We start from the raw sequence: 25557 nt of genomic DNA on the forward strand, positions 1-25557 counted from the left end.
TTGGCCCTGTAATGTTATATTTAAATTAATAATTTAAGTATTTTATACAAATTGTTCCAAAATTGTATCTTTAAAATGATAATGATTTACATCCAACAATATATTAAAACTAATAAATTAAGTATAATATGTTATAAGTTAAAAAACATAATTTTATTAGTAAAAGTAAATATATTATTTTAATATTGAAATTTAGTTTATATATGATTACATTTTAGGTTTGATATTTATTTAACCTAATTAACCAAATTATAATTATTATTAGAAAGAAATTGAAAAATCATGGGTGTTTCAAATGAATGTGGTGAAAGGAAATATAGATGAGAGTTTCAAATAAATATGGTGCAAGGAAAAATGTTTCCTTTATAAGTATATAATGATTTTAAATTGTGATGCATTTATGGAATGTGTAGTGTTTCCTACCAGGAAAAAATAAGTCTAGATTCCATTCATAAATTTGTCGGGTTGTTCAAATCAAGTTATCCCATCTGTAATAAACTGCAAACATTATAAGTCTTTGTAACTTATATGTATTTGTTTATAACAAAAAAGCAGAAGGAGAAATCTATGAAACTTCTCACAAAAGGATGACATTGGTACCCAAATTTATTTTGATCAAGCAGTCAATCCTTCTCTAGATGACTCTTGATGAGCTTCTTACAACAAATCCCAAGTTACATTTTGTAGCAACACCAAGCCTAGCACATCTTGTAGCAACACCTAGCACAAACGTCATACTTTCTTTTATTGTAATTACAACTTTGTACAAAAGCCTATAGCAACACCAAGCCATAGTTCTTTTTATTTTAATTACAACTTTGTACACAAATCTATAGCAAGACCAAGCCATAGTTTGCCTGTTACATATCCTACTGTCAAGATACATCATCATATAAAGACACTTTATTCAAACTCGCCGCAAGTTTTTTCGCTAGTTATAATCAAACAACTTATACATGTCCATACAATAATCTCAAAGCAAACCGGAAAAATGAACGTTGTTTGTTTGAAATAGAATAAACAAATTGAAAAAAAAATCTTTTGTTATGACCTTAAAATAAACCTTTCTATTAAAAAGATTTTATTGTGGATGTTTTAAAAATAGAAGATAATAAATGTGGAGTTGTTAAAAAACATATATAATTCGGGATAGAGGATAATTAAGTAAAATAACAATAATTTAAATGTATAATGGAAAGGCACATATAGAAAAGCTTGTGGAAAATATGTCATTAACTTGGTGAAAACACAAGCAAAATCAATCTTATCATGTAGATGGATGGTGTCACTTATAGCACAATGATATATTTCCGATCAATAATTTCTTTTATTCAATTATTATTATTATTATTATTATTATTATTATTGAAATTGTTTCTTAAATTTTTATCTATTTTAGTCCTTGGACTGTTGTTTTTTTGGCAGAACTGGTCCCTATACTTTGGCAATTTTGGTCCTCATTTTTTAGCAATTTTGACACTTTTGGTCCTTGTCATTGATATTTTTACATTTTTAGAAACCTTTTAATATTTAAAGTTTGACTACAAAACTTTAACAGTTTGACAACTTTGTTCCCTTTTCTATTTAGGAAACTTTTAATATTTAAAGTTTGACCACAAAACTTTAACGGTTTGACAACTTTGGTCCTTATTTTTTAGCCATTTTGAAACTTTTGGTCATTGTAATCGATATTTTTATATTTTTTAGGAACCTTTTAATATTTAAAGTTTGACCACAAAACTTTAACGGTTTGACAACTTTGATCATTTTTCTATTTAGGAACTTTTTAATATTTAATGTTTAACCACAAAACTTTAACGGTTTGACAACTTTGGTCCTCATTTTTTAGCTATTTTGACACTTTTGGTCCTTATAATCGATTTTTTTATATTTTTTAGGAACCTTTTTATATTTAAAGTTTGACCACAAAACTTTAACGGTTTGACAACTTTGATCTTTTTTCTATTTAGGAACCTTTCAATATTTAAAGTTTGACCACAAAAATTTAACGGTTCGACAACTTTGATCCCTTTTCTACAAACTTGCTAATTCCTACCGCTTTAATTCTTTAGCCATTTTCACACTTCTGATCCTTGCAGTCAAAACTTTTACATTTTTTCATAAAAACATGAAAAAAAACGGTCCGGGGCGAAGCCCGGACTTGTCATCTTTGCACTTTTTACATCTGTAATATTTATCAATTCGGAAACAACATTGAAAGCTTCTGGCCCTCACATAGCGGGGGTAACCTTTCTAGTTATTATTATTATTATTATTATTATTATTATTATTATTATTATTATTATTATTATTATTATTATTATTATTATTATTACGTAGAAAACAATCCTTATAAGTATATTAATAAATTTAAAAGAAAGACAAGAGACGAGGAATCGATCCACAAAAAACCAACACCCAACGACCAACTCTAAATTTACGTTCCAAAATTTCCTTGAGGTCATATTCAACTAATTTTGCTACAAGGTCTAAATTGCATTACAATTTACTAAGAATAAATATGAAAACACATATACCAAATTAAACAACACGTTCTATTTTCTATTTCTGAAAGGGAAGAATTCGTTTTTGGAACGGAACCATTATTAAAGCAAATGCAGCAACATTTGTGTTGACGAATATAAAATATTTATTTAGAAAATGACTGAAACAGAAAAAGGAAAAACAAAAGACAAAAAAAGCTGAAAAGTGACAGGTGTCATTACAATGACAGGAAGCAATAAGAACTGGCCACGTAAGCTAGTGCTTGTCCAGTCACCATAACTCTCCTACGGACCCCCACTAAAGTTTTTCACTACTTTTCCTTTTCCTTATTAAATGCTTTGCATCATCATTCCTCTCCCTTTCTTCCTCAAAGAGAATCTCTCTCTCCTTCTCTCTTTCTCTCTCTCTCTCCCACAAGCAAAAATGGCTTCTACTGAAGCAGAAGAACCATCACAATCCTTCAAAACCAAGGTAGCATATCGTCGTCATCATCATCATCATCATCATACGATTGTTATGATCAATTCATGTTTACTAACTTTCATTTTTGTATCTTTATTTGTCTGTAGACATCGGTTTTAAGAGTCTCCATACACTGTCAAGGCTGCAAACGCAAAGTCCAGAAGCTTCTTCAATCTGTTCCAGGTATCTTTCTCTTTTTTGTTTTTCTCTTTCGATCTCGTGATTGTATGAATTAGAAGCTGATGTTTTGAGTTTTGTGATTCCAGGAGTTCAGGAAATTCGTATTGAAGCGAAACTACAAAGGGTTGAGGTAACTGGGGATGTTTCGGCGGAGACTTTACTGAGGAAACTGGTAAAAGCAGGGAAGCATGCGGAGTTATGGCCGGAAAAGCCACCTGAGATTCGTGTGAAGGAAACTGAAAAACCAACCACCACCAGCCAAGGGAGTGTGAGTGAAGAGTCTCCTGTTTCTGTTAAAGAAATAAAGCCACCAACGACTAAAACGGAAAACCCTGTTGAAGATCCAAAGAAAGTTAGTAAAACCGCCGCTCCTGGGGGTGGAGAACCGGCGGTTAGCGGTGGAAAGGGTGATGAAAGTGTAGGTAAAAGTGAAGGTGGGAAAGAGTCAGCTGAGGTAAAAGCTGAAGAGAAGAAACCAGAGACCGGAGCAGCGAGTAACCAAGCTTCTCAACCGGCGAGTGAGAAGAAGGAAGAGCAAAACGAGAAAGACGGCGGAGGTGGTGGTGGTGGTGGTGAAGGGAAGAAGAAAAAGAAAAAGAAAGCGCAAAATAGTGATAAAAATGGATCATCAAGTGGCCAACCGCCATCAAATGGGAGATCAGTTAATGGTGGTGGTGGTGGCGGTGGTAGCCCACCGCCAACTAGACCTCCAACCAATCCAAGTCCTCCACGACATAATGGGTATCAATATCCGCCACCTCATTACTATACGCCGCCACCAGCTCCGGTGTACACTGTCAGCTACAACACGGCTCAACCTCCGGTGAACAGCTATACGGCGTCGTATTACACACCCCCACCACCGCAATCGTATGCCTACTCGCATTTCAGTTCACAGATGGCTCCACCGCCATATGTACCACCGGATTATGATTCGTATAGGCAGCAGCCATCGGATTCATTTGAGATGTTTAGTGATGAAAATCCAAACGGGTGTTTGGTTATGTAATTATCTTATACTGCTTGTATGAGGGATTAAAATTTTCCAATTACATACCCTTTTCTTAGACATTAAAGCTAAATTATATAGATGCTTTTTATAACATTTCTACATATAATGTTTCTTTTAACAATTTCACTTTTATGCACGATATAAGATAACTTACTATATTAGAACATGACTAAATTACAGAAATGGTCTCTTTGGTTGGCATCGTTTTAGAGTTTTAGTCATAGTTTTTGATTTTAATAAATTAGTCCCTATTAAGTGGTTCGATTACAATTTTGTCCTAATCTCTTAAAACCTTCAATGTTTTTTGTTAAGTACTTAAAAAATAAGTAAAATATGGGAAAATTCTACTATAGCTGAACGAAGTTTGGTCAATTTATATATTTAGTCTCCTTTTTTTTTTTGATAAATTTATATATTTAGTCACCTTTATTTTTAATTAAAATAAATAAAATATGGGAAAATTCTACTATAGCAGAACGAAGTTTGGTCAACTTATACATTTAGTCACCTTTTTTTTAAGTTAGTAATTACCTTCTAGTTAAGAGAACGAGGGAAAATGTTTTCGTTTGGTCAACTTATACATTTAGTCACCTTTTTTTTTATTTAAAGTTAGTAATTACCTTCTAGTCAAGAGAACGAGGGAAAATGTCTTCTGTTTACAGGTTACATGCTGACTTGTCTTGACCTATATGGACTTAAATAGACCATGTCACGGTACATGGTGCCTTACCTACATTCAATGGAACCCTCAAGCGAACCAAGTGCAATACGTTCTAACCCCAATTAGTCAACTACCCTCCCGAAACCCTCTTCATGATTGTTAAAACCCAAGTGATGTCTTCCTCATCTGCTCGATCCATCAACATCCTTCGTCTTGGACACCATGGTGATGATGAACAATGTCCCCACGTAAGTGTAAAAATGGTATCAGCTTCAAAAGAACCACCTGGACTAACGATACCCAACTTGTAGGTTTTGGAACGACAAAAATTCGATGGTAAGTATTCCTTCTTTGTAATCCCATCCAATTTGGTATCTTTAACTAAAAATTTCACATATTTATTTAAGTCATAACCCTAATTATATATTATATTTTTTTTATCAGTCAAGTGAAGGTTCAAGATGTAAAATTTTCAAGTGGAAAGATAAGGAAATAGAAAATGGGTATTACAAAGACTAGCTTCGTAAGATGAGGTATGCACTATCAAAAAGGGAAGATTATAATGAGATTGTGAAGACTCAGAAAAAAGTGGTTCAACTGGAGCAAGCTAGGGGTGAACTGCAAGAGTTGAGGGAAGTTAAGAAGGATGCTTTTGAGAAAGACGTGATGGAACTGAATAAGAAGAATGCAATCATGAATACTTACCTAGGATATGTTAACTGTTTGATCCTTGTGTTGTTTATTACAATCATTGGGATGTGGTTGGATTTTAATTGACTTTGGTGGTAGATATTGTATTTTTGATGGTTGAAGTTATATAATTCCAACCATTCTTTTGGATAGTATATAGTTGTTAGGGTAGGTATATGTATGGTTGTATGGATGTTGACATGATCACATTAGAAAGTATTTTGGTTGATGGATGTTTATATGATCAGGGTAGGTTTATGAATGATTGTTTGGGTAGATGCATTAGGGTACATGAATGCTTTGGTAGATGTAATTGTTCTTAGCCACTTTTGTATCTAACTTATATGAATGAATCAATGAATGGCAGTATTGATTCTATTTTGTAATGGTTGATAGCCTTGATTCCCTTCTTTTGCATTATTAATCACTTTGTATGAGCCCCTTATTGTACTTTCATCTAGTTCATAATGTGCATGTGGTAAAAGTAATATAAATTGTTGAGCATGTGGACCGCATTATGCCATTGAATTGTGTGTAAGAGTCCTTTGTTAGCAAATTGTCATAAGGACATAATTTGGGATAATATTATATTGGCATTATATGGTTCCCAATATTGGACAAGATACTTCATTTTATAACTTCAAATTCTCAATTTATGCTTGGCACCAAAATAGTACTTAGCATGCATGCAACACAACAACTTACTAAAAATAACAACCAATCTAATAATGACAACAATCAAGTTCACATTAATAACAAATTAGCATCCAATAACAACCAACTTAAATAATATCTTACGAGAGAAAATACATAGTTTCATACAAAATATATTACATACTGACATAGAAAGTGCATGTTCCCTTAATCTGAAACAAGAGCTTTAGATTTTGAATTTTTACGTGCATCTGTAACACCAACTCTCTTGGCTAGCTTAATCTTCACAAACCTTATAGATTTCTTCCTTCTAATGTTCTTCAAAATGGTTAGAGTTGATCTTGGTCTAACCTCATGTTGCATCTACACCTCACCAACATTGACATTGTCGTTTACTTGCCCAACCTTTACACCACCTCCTTCTATACCAACAACTCTATTTCTGGATACCTCAACCTCCATAGGAGTGAGTTCCATATTATCGTACTCTTGTCTATCATATTTACCTCTTTCATCACTACCCTCATTCACTTCATCATTACCTATATTCTCTTCATCACCACTCACATGCTCTTGTTCTTCCTGTCCATCATCTTGACATGATTCTCCTCCATAAACATAATCTTGATCAAACTTCATTGATATTGACATATATGACATATTATTAGCAAAGGAAAATAAAATGTATTATTAACCTGTCTTTTTTTTTATTGACATTAATTTTAGGGGCACTTCTAACAATACAAGCTCTCTTGTTGTGTCCTTCCGCCTTACAAATGATACAATTTTTTATTCTTTCCATCCTTAGATAGTCTATGGTTGTTATTATTTTGTGTTTGGTTACTCTTCTTTTATTTTTCCATTGACTTGTTTTTTGTTGCATATTTTTTCTTTTAGTTGCAGGCCTCCCAGACATAATTCTATGAATAAGAGGAAAAGGTGGTTTGTACAAACTTGTTGGCCACAAGTTATGTAACACCCGAAATCTAGAAGGTTAATTGTGGAATAATACCAAATTCAAGTTGAAATCGATGAGTTTGAGGGGAAAACTCAACGAGTTGAAAATGAAGAATCATAGGATTTAGTGGGTCTACTAGACGAGTTGAGGAGCCTCATCTCGGCGAGTAGGAGTTAGCTTGACCGCAAAGTTTAATGAGGCAACTCGACATGTTAAGGAGCCTCAACTCAACAAGTTAGCCTCTCAGAAGGAAACCCAAATTTTCCAGGTTTTGCACCCTATTTAAACGCCTCAAACTTTCTTAACTAGCCTCCTTAGCAGCCTCATTGTCCTCCTGAAACCCTAAATCGAGTTGTGAGCCTCTTGTTGGGAATCTTGCGGTTTTTAGTGGAGTTTGTGTGCTTTTGGTGCATCGTGAAGGTTTGGAAGAGCTTAAAGTTGTTTAGCTTGGTGGGAAGCTTTGGGATCCAGAATCTATCACACTTTTGGCAATCGTTTGAGGTAAAAAGTCTGGAAGTTGGTGATTAATAACTTAGATCTTCTCATTTGTTTTTTTTTTTTTTTTTTTTTGTGATTTTGGCCTCCTTTTTGAGTTTATGGATAAGATAGGTGGTGTAAAGGTTCATCATTTTAGATCTGAGTTTGTTTTGCTACCCTCGAGCTTAAAGGTGCACAATTTAGGAGGATCTATGTCACATCCCAAAACCAAGAACGGCGGAAACGTTCTGGGGCGGAGGACGTCATGTACAGTATCACAACAATGAAAAGTAGTAAACAAGCAACAACATCATCAATTGCATTAATAATATAATTTTAATACAAGTGTTCTGTCAAATTATAATAGACACTAAAGTATAAACAAAATGAAAGATGAGTCTTGAACGAGCTTCATCTTCTCTAAACCTTGCATCGGTACCTGTCTATAGTTGACCTGAGGATACAAGTTATTTTGAAAGAGAGTATCAACTTTAAAGCTGGTGAGATCATAAGTATTTTAGTGTCTTAATTTGTATGTAAGTATTTGTATGTATATGAACTGTAAGTATTTAAAATGTATATGAACTGTAAGTATTTAAAAATGTTTTGTATGATCCTAGGAAGCCCTATGTTTCCTACTAATCGTATCCTTCTACCAAGGCATCTAGTGTCTGTGTGTGTGGCTCTTGTAAGAGTGTGTATTTTCCCAAGTATGACTATCATTAACCAAAAATATAGTTTCTAAATTACCGTGCGTCGTGTGAATGTTCACGAAGTGAATGTAATGGGAAAATGAAATAGTACTATGGTGTAGTGTCGAACTACAACCATACCAATTACCTTAAGTCTAGGGTAATTCTTCTAAGTACTGTAGTATTTGTAATAAATAACTACTTCTATACTCCTATTGCCTTATTTGAGGGATAAGGTATAATGTGATGGCTAGATCCCAGGCTAGACACTCCCCTGTCAAAGGGATTTTGAGACCTTTACACGCCCATGCATATATGCATGCCGTGAACATCCACATTACTATAATCATGTATACCTGATATAACTATCACAATGCGTTGCGATTCATCGGTATAGTTAGATCCTGAACTTGTTCTGTGCTATAGCACCTAGTGATGTTTGCCCTATCATCGTATATGTAAACGTACTCATGTAAGTGTAATCATGTAAACATATCTATGTAATAGTATAGTAATGTACTGTAATGTTCTACATGTGCTAGCTGTAATGTGTGTTCTCTTTCTATCTAGCATGTATAGTAATGTACTGTGTCTACTAGCTGTAATGTATGTTCTCTCTATCTAGCAAGTATTGACTCATGAATGAACTGACTCATTGTATGATATCGCGTTCTAGTAATAGTTCTAGTATCTTCCTAAACTACCCATATGGTAGCTTACTAGTAATTTAACTGGTACGTATGAACATGGATGTATACCCTTGCTACCCAAGGGAATTGGATGAACTGGAAGGACCTTTATGACTATATATGCATATATGATATATAACTAATATTTAAACAACCTTCGGACGGATACCCGATGTCCCACCAGACCACATCTCAAGCGCGAAAAGGAAATAGGGTGGATAGCTTTCCTAAGTCTTTTAAACATTTCTTATATAACTATACATATGTAGGCATGCAATTGATAATATAAAAGCATAAAATAAGTCTTATAAAACCTTTGAACATAATTATTATCTAAGAAAAGATCGACTTGATGTCAATCTATAAAACGGGTTGGAAGCATGGGTTTGATAAAATAGATTAAGTATAAAGAAACATTTGTTTGAAACACAATTATAAATGAGTTTGAAATGAAACATACAGAGTAAAATGTACAATTTAATTAGTAGTTTTAAACATATAAAGTTTTTTTGAAAAACATTTGAAGGAAACTGTTTGGTAAAACGGCTAATGAGTAGCCAATCATTTGAATGCTGCTTATTAATCACATGTGATTGATATAATAAGTAGCATGATTCTACTTGTATCCCCCCATAAAGTATTTAAAAACATTTAAAAGGTTGATTAAGGGGTATGAACTCACCTGTTGCGAGTGGATCGGATGGAAGTGTCGGATAAGTGCTTGGTGTCAAGTGAAGACTTAGGCACGCACAAAGATCCTAATTACATATGAGGACATATGTATATAAACAATTAGTCTTTAAACAACTAATAAAAAAGTCAAGTCACTCTAGGACATGACAAACACCTTGTATAAGTGTTATCAGTGCTAAGGAGTGCATCTAAGAGTTGTAGGGAAAGGTTAGTGTGTTTGGGGTTCAAGGAACACTCCTAAAATGAGTTTACTCCCTAAAGACCAACACCCCATGAGTTTACGGTCGTAAACTCTTGAGTTTATGGTCGTAAACTCCTAACCTTTTGACCATTTGCTGTTTTGAAGTCTTCTAAGCTATTCTAAACATTCCTACTTCATGTTTAAGCCTTAGGAAGTGTTGTGTGGCATCAAAACACTCCTAAATGGAGGTTACGGTCTAAGGACTATTTCTCCATGAGTTAACTACCTTAAAATTATGAGTTTACTACCTTAAACTCATAATTTTGGTATTTTGGGGGGTTTTCAGGTCCTTAGCTCAATCATGGCACTAGTCTAGGTTAGATTTAGACATAAGGAACAACTATGGGACATTTATGGGTCTTTTACACACCTTTTGGGGTGTTTACGGTTTTGGGAGACCCTAAACCGTAAACACATAAAAATGTAAGATTTTGGTGCTTTTTGTGTGATAAACTCATCAAGGATGAATCTAGACAAGTCCCTAAGGCATGGTGAAGCATCTAGGCACCCTAACACACCACTTTGGCCCTATTCTTGGTGTTTACGGTTTTGGGACCTCCCAAAACCGTGAACACCTTTATCTTGGTGCTCTTGAGACTTTTCCTTGGTATAAACATGTATAGCTAGCTTTAAATGACTCTAGGATTGAAGTACTTACATTGTGCAAGCTTGAAATGAACTTATATTCCAAGAACACTAGTGTGTTCTTGGTGTTTTGGAAAAGCTAGTCAAAACACATAAATGGATGGATTAAAGGATGTACAATCACTAGATTAAGTGATATACTAACTTGAAAGGGCTAGAAACACTTACTAGATTGAAGAGATTTGAACAAAACTTGGATGATACTTGAGAGGATTTTTGGAGTTTACTCTTTTGGTAAATGGGGAGTAAACACAAAATGACTAGTTTTTGGGGAGTAAACTCATGCTTAAGGCATGTGTTTACGTTTTTGGATGATTTTTTGACCCAAACTTAAAAGTTTGGTCGTGAACTTCTAAGACACGAGGTGTTTGCAGTTTTTAAATTTCAAAACCCGAGACGACACTTTGTTTCACCCGTTCGTTTAAAGATTAATTATTAAAATAATCAAATGAACTTATTTTTCCCAAAAACAAGTAAAAGTGAACTTGACTTATAATATGAAGTGATTGACTGCTAGGGTTTGACCGAATGAAAATTTCGAGTTGTCACATCATCCCCCTATTAAAGGGAATTTCGTTTCGAAATTATAATTTAGGTAAGGAAGTAGGCATGAATGATCGAGTCATGAGGTGGAAACTTTCTAATCGATTGATTCTCGCGATCCTAAGTGAAATCGGTTCCTCGGTTGGTATCCCAACAAACCTTCACTATCTGGCGACAGCGTTGCTTCGTCCGCTTGACCTCTCGGTCGAGGGTCACTACGGTTCTAATACGAAGGTGAGGATCTCGTTAATCTCAATCTCGTCGGGTCGAACTAACAAGGGTCCTAACGGAAAGGTACGGTTTCAAGATCAAGATGCGAAGGGTAAAATGTACGTTACCGAGTTCGCGGAGTAGGTTTAGTCTGTGAGATATATGACTGATTCTGGTAAGAATCTCGAAGGTCCTGACTATCTTGGATTTAGCTTTCCACGCTTTACGAAACACATTAAGCCATTCCTAGAGTGAGCTTTCCTAAAGAACTTGGTCTCTCACTTGGAATCTCCAAGGTTTCTTTTTCTTGTTTAACTTCCCAGTCAAGGGCCACCCCCTGCTGGGTCAAAGTCGTAAAGGTTTCTGTGATTTAGGAGGAGTTCTGGATGATCTATGACAGTAGGTTTGTAAGACCTAGAATTTGGCGAATTCCTGTCGGTGTGTCTGGTGTCGACAAATTCTCAACGGTTTGATAAATTGACAGAGTACTCAAGAATTTCCACATCACTAATAATGTGTCTTAGGAAATTTTTACTCTTCAATTCCAAAACTCGTGTTCAGAGAACTTTGTGAAAAGTATCTCCAAGGGTAATGTTTCCGCGGGTTCCTTCTTACTACGAGGGCAGATAAGTAAGTCGTTACATGGATAATGACGAACTGACCCAAGTAAGAAAGACGGACTCTATTCATTAAACTCATGAATGCTTCGGGCGTATTGGTCCTATCCGAGAGGTATCACTATGGACTCGAAGTGTCCGCATCGAGTTCGGAAGGTAGTCTTCCGGACATCCTTCCCTCGCACTCAAACTGGCGATATTCGTATCTCAGGTCCATTTCTAAAAGTAATTCTTTTCTTGCGTTTGCTCAACTGCTTCATCTATGCGAGGTAGAGACAACGATTTCAAATGGAAAAACTCTGGATGGGGTCCTCGATAGCCGAGGTACATACGATGCAATCCGTCGACCTCTGGAAGATTAAGACCGGAGTTCTCCAGGGTGAGAAGCCTAGTCTTCTAATTCTATTTTTGTGTAGTTCGCTAAGTTGTCCGGGCTGTTCTTGTATCTCCGTAGGTGTTTAGACTATAGGGCGATCTGTTTACAGGAGTCATACTGGGTTCTAGGTTTGTTCACATGACGATGTGATTACTCGTAGGCTTGGGCAGTTCTCCATCCTGAAGTTCATATTAGAATTCATACTTGGTTCAACGATCACTATATCGTGTATACGAGTCGTATATAATTAAGATTGAAAAGGTAGTCGAATAACTGATTCTTCTTTAAGCTCGTATCCCATAGGGGAAAAAGAAGTTAAAGTGGAATCATCAATTCTAAACCTGTAGAACCTTGATTATATATCACTCTTATGTATACATTCCTCAGTGATAGATCAACCCCATCATCAGCATTGATTGTGCTGATAGCGCTATGGTGCGCAAGGACAGCAGTTACGGCAGCCATCACGACAGCTGTAACTGCGGTTCGGAAGGTAGTGGCGTCCATAGGAAAGGTAGAGGTTTCGTTGCTCGGATGATTGTTTCCGGATGACGACATGATTCTGTAACACGAAAGATAAGGATTTTGTGAGCGATTCTGGTTGACCCTAGATGTACTTCGATTGTTCAAGTAAAGAGTAAGAGTATGTTTTCGACAGCTTGACCTACATCCCTATGATGCAGTCCTAGTACGGATTGGAGGTATGTTCACGAAGGTTTGACCTACATCCCTATGATGCAGTCCTAGTAATGGGTAGAAGTAAGTTCATAGAATGGTCTTAAGACGTTTGTCGTTCAAGCCGAGGTATCGTTGGTTGGTGAATAACATGATCCAACCACTGAAAGAGACTTGGAAATGTCTCTGGAGTTAAATTACTATAGTCCAATGACTTGACTAAAGCACGTTTCAGATAGACTCTAATGAAAGTATGATAAGAGTACTTGAATAAAGAATGACATAGAAGTTAGCCGACTGTCAATATCTTTGATATTCATGATGTACAAGTTCGGGAGAATGACCTTGTAAAAAGGTCTTACATCATATTCAGAGAAGATAGTCCTTGACAGCATAAAGACCTAACCAAAAGTACTTACGGTACAAGATAATTTCATAGAAAATGCCACTTCGGGCATAGACAGAAAAAACGATTCCTTTTAACAAGGAAAATAAAGTAAAGCCTCTACTACTGGCGACGGTCATCCCTCTGGTGAACTCTCAGTTCAGCCAGTTGACGTTCCACATCAAGTAGGTGTCTTTCGTACACCCTCTGGCATATGCGGAGTTCTATGACTTCGGCTCGTGACTCAGCCATTGCTTGCAGTAGGGTTTCATGGTTTCTCTCAGATCTCTCACGAGAATCTTCTAGACGAATGATGCGGAGGGTATGCATTCTCGCATTGGCGACGACTTCGGTGATCTGATGTAGGGTTGTCCTGCCTTGAATCTCATTTCGGGCCACTCTACGGACCAAGATTGGCAATATTCTGTCTGCTGAGCCCCCATTGCTCAGGTCATAAAAGCTTCGGTCGCCATTAAATGGCATGGGCTGATCTTGTCCTTGGCTCCATGTTTCCAAGCATTCCACCCACTCAGGCGTCGGGCCATGAAAAGCCGGACGAGGGTTAGGAATTGGAATGGGAGCTGCCTGGGGTAGGTTCTCAACCTCGGGTTTGGAGTTAGCATCGTCCGAGAGGTCTTTATTAGGGTGATCATTCAAAGGGATAGGATGATCATTATCTGGTTCTTCTCCAAAACAACCAGCAATGACTTCGTTCGGGAGATACTGGTTGCCGTGGGGATGGAGTCCAACCATGTTATCTTCACAAGAATTGGGGTAAGAAAATAGTTATTAGACAAACTATCTAGATAATTATTTAGAAAATCTTCATTAATTACATTGCTATTTGTGAGGTGCATACCAGTTATCGAAACAGGATAGGCCTTCAAATAAGTGACCTTAACTCCAAATTCACACATAATAGGGGTAAAGTAAAATTTTCACAGATTCTAAGTCTATAACATCCTAATTACATATAGCCTTAGTGTATCCACTTAGCAAATATCAACTTTGTAATGAAGATCCCGTTTTAGTTCTCAAGTATAAAGTACTTATAGTAACACCAAATACCCCTATAGTATTTTAAGTTTAATGTTATGTTCTACTGTTCTCATTGTGGTAGGGTTGGTAAGATTTTAGACTTGTTGCAACCACACAATTAAACTTAGGCACATGCTAGTCAACCTTCGGATAATATAGTTGATTAGGCTATATCTTCCCAGTTTTAACTATATGTCTCTAAGTCCACCTGTGTTACCCAACAATTGTACTGTCCTAGTGACACTGATTTTAGTATGAATGCAGGCACGTATACTTATTTAAATATTTTATTATTTAAAGTATATACTCTCGGTCAGAGTATTTTTAATCCCATTGTATTTATAGTTAGTATATCTTTTATGGGTTGAACAATGCTCTGATACCAATCTGTCACACCCCAAAACCAAGAACGGTGGAAACATTCTGGGAGGAGGACGTCATGTACAGTATCACAACAATGAAAAGTAGTAAACAAGCAACAACATCATCCATTGCATTAATAATATAATTTTAATACAAGTGTTCTGTAAAATTATAATAGACAATAAAGTATAAAAAAAATGAAAGATGAGTCTTGAACGAGCTTCATCTTCTCTAAACCTTGCATCGGTACCTGTCTATGGTTGACATGAGGATACAAGTTATTTTGAAAGAGAGTATCAACTTTAAAGCTGGTGAGATCATAAGTATTTTAGTGTCTTAATTTGTATGTATATGAACTGTAAGTATTTAAAATGTATATGAACTGTAAGTATTTAAAAATGTTTTGTATGATCCTAGGAAGCCCTATATTTCCTACTAATCGTATCCTTCTACCAAGGAATCTAGTGTCTGTGTGTGTGGCTCTTGTAAGAGTGTGTATTTTCCCAAGTCTGACTATCATTAACCAAAAATATAGTTTCTACATTACCGTGCGTCGTGTGAATGTTCACGAAGTGAATGTAATGGGAAATGAAATAGTACTGTGGTGTTGTGTCGAACTACAACCGTACCAATTACCTTAAGCCTAGGGTAATTCTTCTAATTAATGTGGTATTTGTAATAAATAACTATTTCTGTACTCCTATTGCCTTATTTGAGGGATAAGGTATAATGTGATGGCTAGATCCCAGGCTAGACGCTGCCCTGTCAAAGGGATTTTGAGACCTTTACACGCCCATGCATATAGGCACGTCGTGAACATCCACATTACTATGATCATGTATACCCGATATAACTATCACAATGCGTTGCGATTCATCGGTATAGTTAGATCCTGAACTTGTTCAGTGCTATAGCACCTAGTGATGTCTGTCCTATCATCGTAGATGTAAACGTACTCATGTAAGTGTAATCATGTAAACATATCTATGTAATAGTATAGTAATGTACTGTAATGTTCTATGTGTGCTAGCTGTAATGTGTGTTCTCTGTCTATCTAGCATGTATAGTAGTGTACTGTAATGTTCTACGTGTGCTAGTTGTAATGTGTATTCTCTCTCTATCTAGCATGTACAGTAATGTACTGTGTGTACTAGCTATAATGTATGTTCTCTCTATCTAGCAAGTATTGACTCATTAATGAACTGACTCATTTTATGATATCGTGTTCTAATAATAGTTCTAGTATCTTCCTAAACTACCCATATGGTAGCTTACTAGTAATTTAACTGGAACGTATGAACATGGATGTATACCCTTGCTACCCAAGGGCATTGGATGAACTGGAAGGACCTTTATGACTATATATGCATATATGATATATAACTAATATTTAAACAACCTTCGGACGGATACCCGATGTCCCACCAGACCACATCTCAAGTGTGAAAAGGAAATAGGGTGGATAGCTTTCCTAAGTCTTTTAAACATTTCTTATATAACTATACATATATCGGCATGAAATTGATAATATAAAAGCATAAAATAAGTTTTGTAAAACCTTTGAACATAGTTATTATCTAAGAAAAGATCGACTTGATGTCAATCTATAAAACGGGTTGGAAGCATGGGTTTGATAAAACAGATTAAGTATAAAGAAACATTTGTTTTAAACACAATTGCAAATGAGATTGAAATGAAACATACAGAGTAAGATGTACAGTTTAATAAGTAGTTTTAAACATATAAAGTGTTTATGAAAATCATTTGAAGGAAACTGTTTGGTAAAATGACTAATGAGTAGCCAATCATTTGAATGCTGCTTATTAATCACATGTGATTGATATAATAAGTAGCATGATTCTACTTGTATCCCCCCATAAAGTATTTAAAAACATTTAAAAGGTTGATTAAAGGGTATGAACTCACCTGTTGCAAGTGGATCGGATGGAAGTGTCGGATAAGTGCTTGGTGTCAAGTGAATACTTAGACACGCACAAAGATCCTAATTACATATGAGGACATATATACATAAACAATTAGCTTTTAAACAACTAATAAACAAGTCAAGACACTCTAGGACATGGCAAACACCTTGTATAAGTGTTATAAGTGCTAAGGAGTGCATCTAAGTGTTGTAGGGAAAGGCTAGTGTGTTTGGGGTTCAAGGAACACTCCTAAAATGAGTTTACTCCCTAAAGACCAACACCCCATGAGTTTACGGTCGTAAACTCCTAACCTTTTGACCATTTGCTGTTTTGAAGTCTTCTAAGCTATTCTAAACATTCCTACTTCATGTTTAAGCCTTAGGAAGTGTTGTGTGGCATCAAAACACTCCTAAATGGAGTTTACGGTCTAAGGACCATTTCTCCATGAGTTTACTACCTTAAACTCATGAGTTTACTACCTTAAACTCATAAGTTTGGTATTTTGGGGGTTTTCAAGTCCTTAGCTCAATCATGGCACTAGTCTAGGTTGGATTTAGACATAAGGAACAACTATGGGACATTTATGGGACTTTTACACACCTTTTGGGGTGTTTACGGTTTTGGGAGATCCCCAAACTGTAAACACATAAAAATGTAAGATTTTGGTGCTTTTTGTGTGATAAACTCATCAAGGATGAATCTAGACAAGTCCATAAGGCATGGTGAAGTATCTAGGCACCCTAACACACCACTTTGGCCCTATTCTTGGTGTTTACGGTTTTGGGACCTCCCAAAACCATGAACACGTTTATCTTGGTGTTCTTGGGACTTTTCCTTGGTATAAACATGTATAGCTAGCTTTAAATGAATCTAGGATAGAAGTACTTACATTGTGGAAGCTTGAAATGAACTTATAGTCCAAGAACACTAGTGTGTGTTCTTGGTGTTTTGGAAAAACTAGTCAAAACACATAAATGGATGGATTAAAGGATGTACAATCACTAGATTTAGTGATATACTAACTTGAAAGGGCTAGAAACACTTACTAGATTGAAGAGATTTGAACAAAACTTGGATTATACTTGAGAGGATTTTTGGAGTTTACTCTTTTGGTAAATGGGGAGTAAACACAAAATGACTAGTTTTCGACCCAAACTTAAAAGTTTGGCCATGAACTTCTAAGACACGAGGTGTTTGCGGTTTTTAAATTTCAAAACCCGGGACGACACTTTCTTTCACCCGTTCGTTTAAAGATTAATTATTAAAATAATCAAATGAACTTATTTTTCCCAAAAAGAAGTAAAAGTGAACTTGACTTATAATATGAAGTGATTGACTGCTAGGGTTTGACCGAATGAAAATTTCGAGTTGTCACAATCTAAATGTCATGCATGCATTAAGTCGAATGTTAAGTTCATTTAAAGCTTAAAAGCTTCATCTAGGCATGCATGGTCGTAAAGTTAGCAACTTTACGTGGTTTTCCAGCTCAAGGAAGTTAGATCTATGTTTTGTGGCCATTCCTTTATGGATTAGGTGCTTAATGAATTCAGCTGCTTGACTATGAGCGAATTCAACGAGTTTATGGATAAACTCGACGAGTTAGCTCGGCTTTCCCCGATATTTTCAGATGAATAGAGGAACTAGACGAGTTGGTGGGTATACTCGGCAAGTTCACATGGGTTTTCTCAATCTGTGCAGATTGATGGAGAACCTCGACGATTTGAAGGACAACTCGGCGAGTTGGGTCAACCTGGAATGTTGACATTGACTTTTGACTTATGTCTTTGACTAGTTTGTCCTAAGGGGTGTTTGTGGTAAACTGATTTGGATTTAAAAAAATATGGGCTTAGGATAATACCAATATGGGGTCGGGCCTAATTTGGAAAATTGGGCCGGTAGTGGGCCTTTGAGGATCTTTTGGTTTTGGGCCTCAATTTTGGTGTATGTTGGGCCAGAGGTAAAACGGCCATTTTACTCCAATTATAGATATTGTTTTATAGCATGGAACCCAATTGCTAATTGGGGTATGTTGTTAGTATTAATAGCTCTAGAAGCCGGCAGGGCAGCAACTAGGGATTTCGTTTGGGGTACTTTTACATTCGAGGTGAGTTTTCCATACTATACTTATGGGTAGAAAGGCACCAAGGCCAGCCCTTTGGATTGTTATCTTGGTTATCGTATGCTTGTATGCTGTTATGATCTGTTAGATCGGTATCCTGGTAGATAGGATGTTTGTATGCTGCTATGACCTATTAAATAAGTATTCTGGTAGATCGGATATTGCTATGTTGTTATGATATGTTTGATCGGTATCCTGGTAGATAGGATGTTGCTATGTTGTTATGATTTGTTAAGATCAGTATCCTGGTAGATAGGATGTAGCTATGTTGTTATGATCTGTTAGATCGGTATCCTGGTAGATAGGATGATGCTATGCTTATTGATCTGTATGATCTATGCTTTCTTGTTGATTGATTATGTGTTTATGAGTTATGTATATGTGGACATGTGTGTGTGTGTGTGGTTGGGTTGAGGCGGTCTTGCTTTGTGCTGAAGGCCAATAGACCCAGGGCGGCCCGAATAGACTGAAGGCCCTACAAGGCGGTCCAGTCAGTCTAAAGGCCCGACGAGTGTGCCTGGATAGGCTGTAGGCCCTGTGAGGCGGTCTATTCATGCGGAAGGTGTGACATCCCCAAAATCACGGCCATAAAAGATCGGTTTAATTTATGCTTTTAAAATGATTTTAGAGTAATCCATTGATTAAAAGAGTTGCAGAATTTGTTCCCAAAACGAAATATGATAAAAATAAGATTTAGCAAAGCATTTCTTAAGGAAACGTATTTTTCATTATATTACAAAACTCGAGATGTCATGTTCTGATAAACAGACCAAAAGCATAAACATTACCATACAAACCTTACACCAGTTATTTACAACAATAGGTCTATAATCCAAAATATCCTGACAAATCATCTAACTTATGCTCTGGCACCACTACCTGTAATACAAAGAAAACTGAGTGGGTCAAGCTTGGGAGCCTAGTGAGCATATAGGGTTTTCAACCCACAATAAATAATTAATTTAATTTTCATCAACCAACAATAACCCAATTACCCATTCCTGTTATTCTCACTTTACGTCCCTAGAACAACTAACACAAGGGACTTAGTCTAAGAATATTTCATCGGGGCGACAACACATGCTTCAGGGGTTTCCCAACAATATATGTCAAATAAGGCAACCATGAGGGGGATGGAGTACAACGAATGGACACCCAAGTTCATTAACACCTACAAGTGGCGAGCCTGCTAGCGTTCCACAGGACTGTCTAGAAAAGTTTGTGGTCGTCATCTAAACTCCGCTAGATGACTAGAACAATAACAACATCGAGACCTCTCTTCATTTTAACACACATTAACTATCTACCCATGCTTTACCAACACTTTTGTAAATGAACAAATAATGTATAAACACATAACGCGTATTTTATATAAAATACTTTATATCAGTGTGTTAGAAGAAAAAGAATATACACTTACTTCAAATAAACAACACTATATATACACATAACACGTATTTCAAAGGAAATACTTCATATTTATGTGTTAGAAGAAAGTAACCACACACTCACTTGATCAGAAGATGATCAGACAACGCTACGGCTTGTAGAAATAGTATTCTCCGGTGAAACCGGGAGATCTTCCCAAAAACCGGGCTCCTCGCAGGCAGAGATTTGGCTTAGGAATTTTACTTCTCGGGATTTTCGGGTCTTCAGGATATTTCTTGCATGCAAAACTATGCAAAATTGAGAGAGAAAGGAAGAATGTAAGCAAAGAACTCGGCTGCCATCGACTTCTATTTATAGGGGCTGAAACCCCGATTTACGATGGGCGTAACCCAAAATTATGCTGGGCGTAGTTCGGATCAGGCCGGTGACTCCTCCACCTTCGGATAAGATCCGAATTTATAATTAAATAAATATATTTTAATTATTTAAAAACTTCCGAAATTCATATCTTCCTCATACGAGCTACGTTTTCGACGTTCTTTATATCCACGCGTATGTGAGACTATACTCTACAACTTTCATTTAAACTTCGGATCTGGCTAATTTTGACTTTATTTTTATTATTTCATTTTAGTAGGTCGGGACAAGAAAACTCCTTTATAAATTCATAACTTCTTCATTCGACGTCCATTTTCGTCTGTCTTTTTACCGTTGCACTACCATTGAAGAGATCTTCGATTCTTGTTTAGATTGTTTCGGCTAAAAACCGCTCGATCTTAAATCGAGTATTCGGGTTGCATACTGCTAAGTCGAAACTTTGGAAAATCATAACTTCATCATACTAAGTTAGATTTGGGCGTTCTTTTTATGCACGCTCTCGGTTTAACGAACTCTACGACGTTCGTTTAGATCACTAAGGCTGAATATCACTCTAACGTAAATTCACTTTTTACGTCATTCAGCGTCATGTCGGTTCTGTCGCGAAACTTTGACAGGTCATAACTTCTTCATTATAACTCTGATTTCAGCATTCTTTATATCTCCGGAATCCTTGCTTCAGCTACTACAACATTATCCTTAGATATCAGGTTTATCTCACACTTCAATTTTGATGCTTATTTTATCCTTTATTTAATTATATCTCTATAAACAATTATATAAGCACATAATTCACATAATACTCAAATAATTCATCTTTATTACTTCAAAAAGTGTTACAAAGGTTAACCTAGACTCTTACATCAACAATCATGCCTAGCCTGGAAACGCGGACGTTACAATTCTCTCCCCCTTAGGATGATTCCGTCCCCGGAATCACACATCAACAAACAAATGCGGATAGCGACTCAACATGTCACTCTCCATTTCCCAGGTGAGATTTGACCCATTCGTATGCTTCCAACGGACAAGCACTAATTCGACTATCTTGCTTTGCAATTTCTTAGTCTTTCAGTCAACGATTGCCTCAGGTTCTTCAATTAACCTCTTGTTTTCATCCAATTTTAATTCAGAAATTGGAATAATGTCAGGAACTTCTCCCGTGAACTTCCTCAAATAACACACATGGAAAGTGTTATGAATACCTTCCAGTTCTTCGGGTAATTCGAGCTTGTAAGCTTGGTTCCCAATTCTCTGAAGAACTTTAAACGGTCCAATAAACCTTAGACTTAACTTTCCCCTTTTACCAAATCTTAAAAGTCCCTTCCACGGCGAGACTTTAAGAAAAACCTAATCTCCAACTTCAAAAGTCATCGGTCTTCTTTTCTTGTCAGCGTAGCTCTTTTGACGACCCTGAGCTGCTAACATTCTTTCCCTGATCACTTTCAACTTCTCAGCAGTCTGATGGACCATCTCGGGCCCCATAAAATGCTTTTCTCCAGCCTCAAGCCAACAAGACGGCGTACGACACTTCTGTCTGTACAAAGCTTGATAAGGTGCCATCTTTATGCTCGAGTGGAAACTATTATTGTAGGAAAATTCTACCAAAGGTAAATGTTCATCCCTGTTACCTAGGAATTCTAGGGTACATGCTCTTAGTATATCTTCAAATGTTTGTATCGTTCTTTCACCGTGACCATCAGTTTGCAGATGGTAAGCTGTGCTTAAACACAACTTGGTACCCATTTCCTCTTGTAGACTTTTCCAAAACCTTAAGGTGAAATGGCTGTCACGACCCGATACAATCGTTAACAGAACACCGTGAAGCCTTACAATTTCCTTCACGTAAGAATTCGCAAGCTTGTCCATAGACCATTTCTCATTAGCTGCTATGAAATACACACTCTTAGTGTATCGATCAACGACCACCCAAATCATGTCGTGACCACTCTTTGTTCTGGGAAGTTTAGTGACAAAAGCCATGAAAATGTTTTCCCATTTACCCATAGGTACAGGTAAAGGTTCTAAACTCCCATATGGTTTCTAATGTTGTGCCTTAATGTGACAACCGTCAGTTTTCGGTCAAGTCAAAGTCAGCTAAAGTCAACAAGTCAAACCGGTCAACTCAATTTGCCATGAGTACTAGAGTTTACATTATGTAACTTCTAAACAACTCTCTATTCTAATGAGAGATCATAAATCGAAAAGTGTGTTTACCTAGATCTCCTTAACCTAAAACGGTGGTACGTGGAGAGCCAAACCGATAAAACAATGTTACATACTCATCGGGAGTATGCAAGATCCCTAATCAAGGCTTAACGGGGTTTAAGGACCTTGCAGTGCGTAGCCGGACACTCAAAAAGGTCACTAATGAAATCTCTCCCACATATCTCTAAGTATGTGAAATCTCTCCCACATATCTCTAAGTATGTGAAATCTCTCCCACATATCTCTAAGTATGTGAAATCTCTCCCACATATCTCTAAGTATGTGAAATCTCTCCCACATATCTCTAAGTATGTGAAATCTCTCCCACATATCTCTTTGTATGTGAAATCTCTCCAAGTATGTCAAATCTCTCCCAAATCTCTCTAAGTATGTGAAATCTCTCCCACATATCTCTTTGTATGTGAAATCTCTCCAATTATGTCAAATCTCTCCCAAATCTCTCTAAGTATGTGAAATCTCTCCCACATATCTCTTTGTATGTGAAATCTCTCCAAGTATGTCAAATCTCTCCCAAATCTCTCTAAGAATGTGAAATCTCTCTCAAATATCTCTTTGTATGAGAAATCTCTCCAAGTACGTCAAATCTCTCCCAAATCTCTCTGAGAACGACGAATCTCTCTCAAATCTCTCTCGAAATCTCTCCCAACTTTCTATAATCACTCGGGGCATCCCGACCCTCGAATTTGTTGAAAAATAGCCCAAAATCGGAAGTCTACGCGAAAAACGGACTTCAGGAAACGAACCCTCCGAACCGAAAGTACTATTCATCAACCGAACCGAGAGTACTGTTCATGAACCGAACCGAGATCACTGTTCATCCGAGGCGAATCGCGCATAGAAGGAAGGTCCGAACCAAGCCTCGCATAGAAGGAAGGTCCGAACCGAAGTTACTGTTCATTACTGTTCACAACAGTTCCTTCGGTTCTGGCTCCCCTTCGGACCGAACCTCCTAACGTCGCTTCTCGCCTTCGCTTCGGACTGTTTCTCATCGGACCGAGCCTCCGCTTCGCGTCCCGCCTCCAGACTCAGACTATCGCGTCCGAACCGTGCACCATCTGACCGAACTTCGGCCCAGAGACCGAGCCTCGGCCGAGATCCGAAGGGTCTCGCTGGGAAAGCTCGGATTTCACCCGTTTTTGCGTATTTTTGCGTTTTAAACCCATTTTTAATTATTTTAACATAGGATTTTCACCAAAAACTTTATTTTAAATTATAAGACCCCTAAATTAATGATTTAATCACATTTTAAGGATAAAATCTTATTTAAAAAGGAGTTGGTAAAGTACAAAAGAAGAGTATTGACCTTACTTTAGTTTATGACGCAAGCAACCCCCACACCCACTCCATGACAACCCACACTCCTCCCCACCATACCTTGTACCTTTTACTCCCTTTCACAAGTAACCCCCACAATCTAAGGGCTGATCTTACAACCTCTCTCCTCATTCTCTTCAAACACTCTCAAATTACACCAAGATTGAACTCCAACTTTTTCTCTCCAACTTCTCTCTCTAACTCACGATCTCAAGGCTGATCATCAAGTGTTCTTCCACTCTTGGTAAGTGTAATCCACCCTCCCTGTGATTCTCACACTTCATTCTACTCGAATCATTGATAGCTCATACAAACTCCATAACTATCATGCTAGATTCTCGAAAATCTTCAAGACATTCCAAGTGTCCTTGAGTTAAGCACCTCCATTCTTCAACAATCATCTACTGAAAACACTTAAGGTGAGTTCATACCCCTACTTTTTCATGTTTTCTTAAGTTTTTAGGGGGGGAATACAAGTTAAAACACCAAGAACATAACTAAAATTTTCTAACAGCTTTCATCAGAAATGTTGGACTCCATTCACGGACTGTTTTGGACATCTTAAACATTTTAGTTTTCAAAACTGTTTTAGGTGCATGAAGTTCCACTTCTTAGCTTTAAAATGGCTACTTGCACATCCCCATACGATTTTTCTATAATTTATGGTGAATTTTACAAAACTGCCTATCATTTCAAACACCAATCCGGACCAGTCTGTGGTTATGGACTTTTTCACCTAAGTTACAGGTCATTAAAAATCATGATAAAAATTATGAGTACACTAGACACATTTTGGGAACTCCCAGAATTTACGGATTTAGTTTTCGACTTCGTATGATTTTTCTATGAATTTTCAAAAACAGTGTAGAAAGGCTGAAAATTTGTTAACAACTTGTAATTTTTACAACACTTTGTATTATGTTGAGCAAAGTGTATAAGGTCAAGTTCTAAGTATTGAATGTGATACGTTGTAAAATTTATCATCATAAACTGAAAATAAGTCATTCATGATAAGATTATTCATTCATTTAGAACATGTATATATATAAACTATAATAAGCATAGTTTAATGGATTTCATAATCCTAACGCTTTTTCATAAAAGAGTTCTTATATATTACAAACGTTTTGGATAAAACTATAATAGGTATAGTTTTCGATACATCACATAACACACACGTACGAAAAGGATACATTCATACAGAAAGGTTTTACACTCCCGCATACAACTTGTAAACTTGTTAACCTAGATTGTGAGACATTCTCTTTCCGTACGTCCGAGTGCGGAATATAAAATCCTGTACGTTATAATCAGAGTCTCCCGGAGGGAGAACGTGATAGTTGTATATAGATCTATATTGGGTTTGACACCCCACACCTTGCTGCTAGCTACAGTTGGACCTGCAGGTCTACGGGTGATAATTGTCATTTCAGTTTT

At 36.6% G+C, this 25557-nt stretch overlaps 1 protein-coding gene across 1 annotated transcript; it reads left to right on the top strand.

Moving 5' to 3' along the window:
* Positions 1-2823: 2823 nt before the first annotated feature.
* On the top strand, positions 2824-4223 carry LOC111884525 (heavy metal-associated isoprenylated plant protein 35). Its single transcript, XM_023880838.3, has 3 exons — positions 2824-2976; positions 3075-3150; positions 3234-4223. Exons 1-3 carry the CDS (start codon positions 2839-2841, stop codon positions 4154-4156), a joined length of 1137 nt encoding a protein of 378 aa, XP_023736606.1. The 5' UTR covers positions 2824-2838; the 3' UTR covers positions 4157-4223.
* Positions 4224-25557: the final 21334 nt, after the last annotated feature.

The sequence above is a fragment of the Lactuca sativa genome, chromosome 9 (assembly GCF_002870075.4).
Source record: "Lactuca sativa cultivar Salinas chromosome 9, Lsat_Salinas_v11, whole genome shotgun sequence".
Lineage (NCBI taxonomy): Eukaryota > Viridiplantae > Streptophyta > Magnoliopsida > Asterales > Asteraceae > Lactuca > Lactuca sativa.

Bases quoted from the DNA above. Each gene is read 5' to 3' on its own strand.
- LOC111884525 (XM_023880838.3), top strand. From the start codon at position 2,839: ATGCTTTGCATCATCATTCCTCTCCCTTTCTTCCTCAAAGAGAATCTC. The intron at 2,977-3,074 runs GTAGCATATCGT...ATTTGTCTGTAG, and splicing joins CACAATCCTTCAAAACCAAG to ACATCGGTTTTAAGAGTCTC. The intron at 3,151-3,233 runs GTATCTTTCTCT...TTGTGATTCCAG, and splicing joins GCTTCTTCAATCTGTTCCAG to GAGTTCAGGAAATTCGTATT.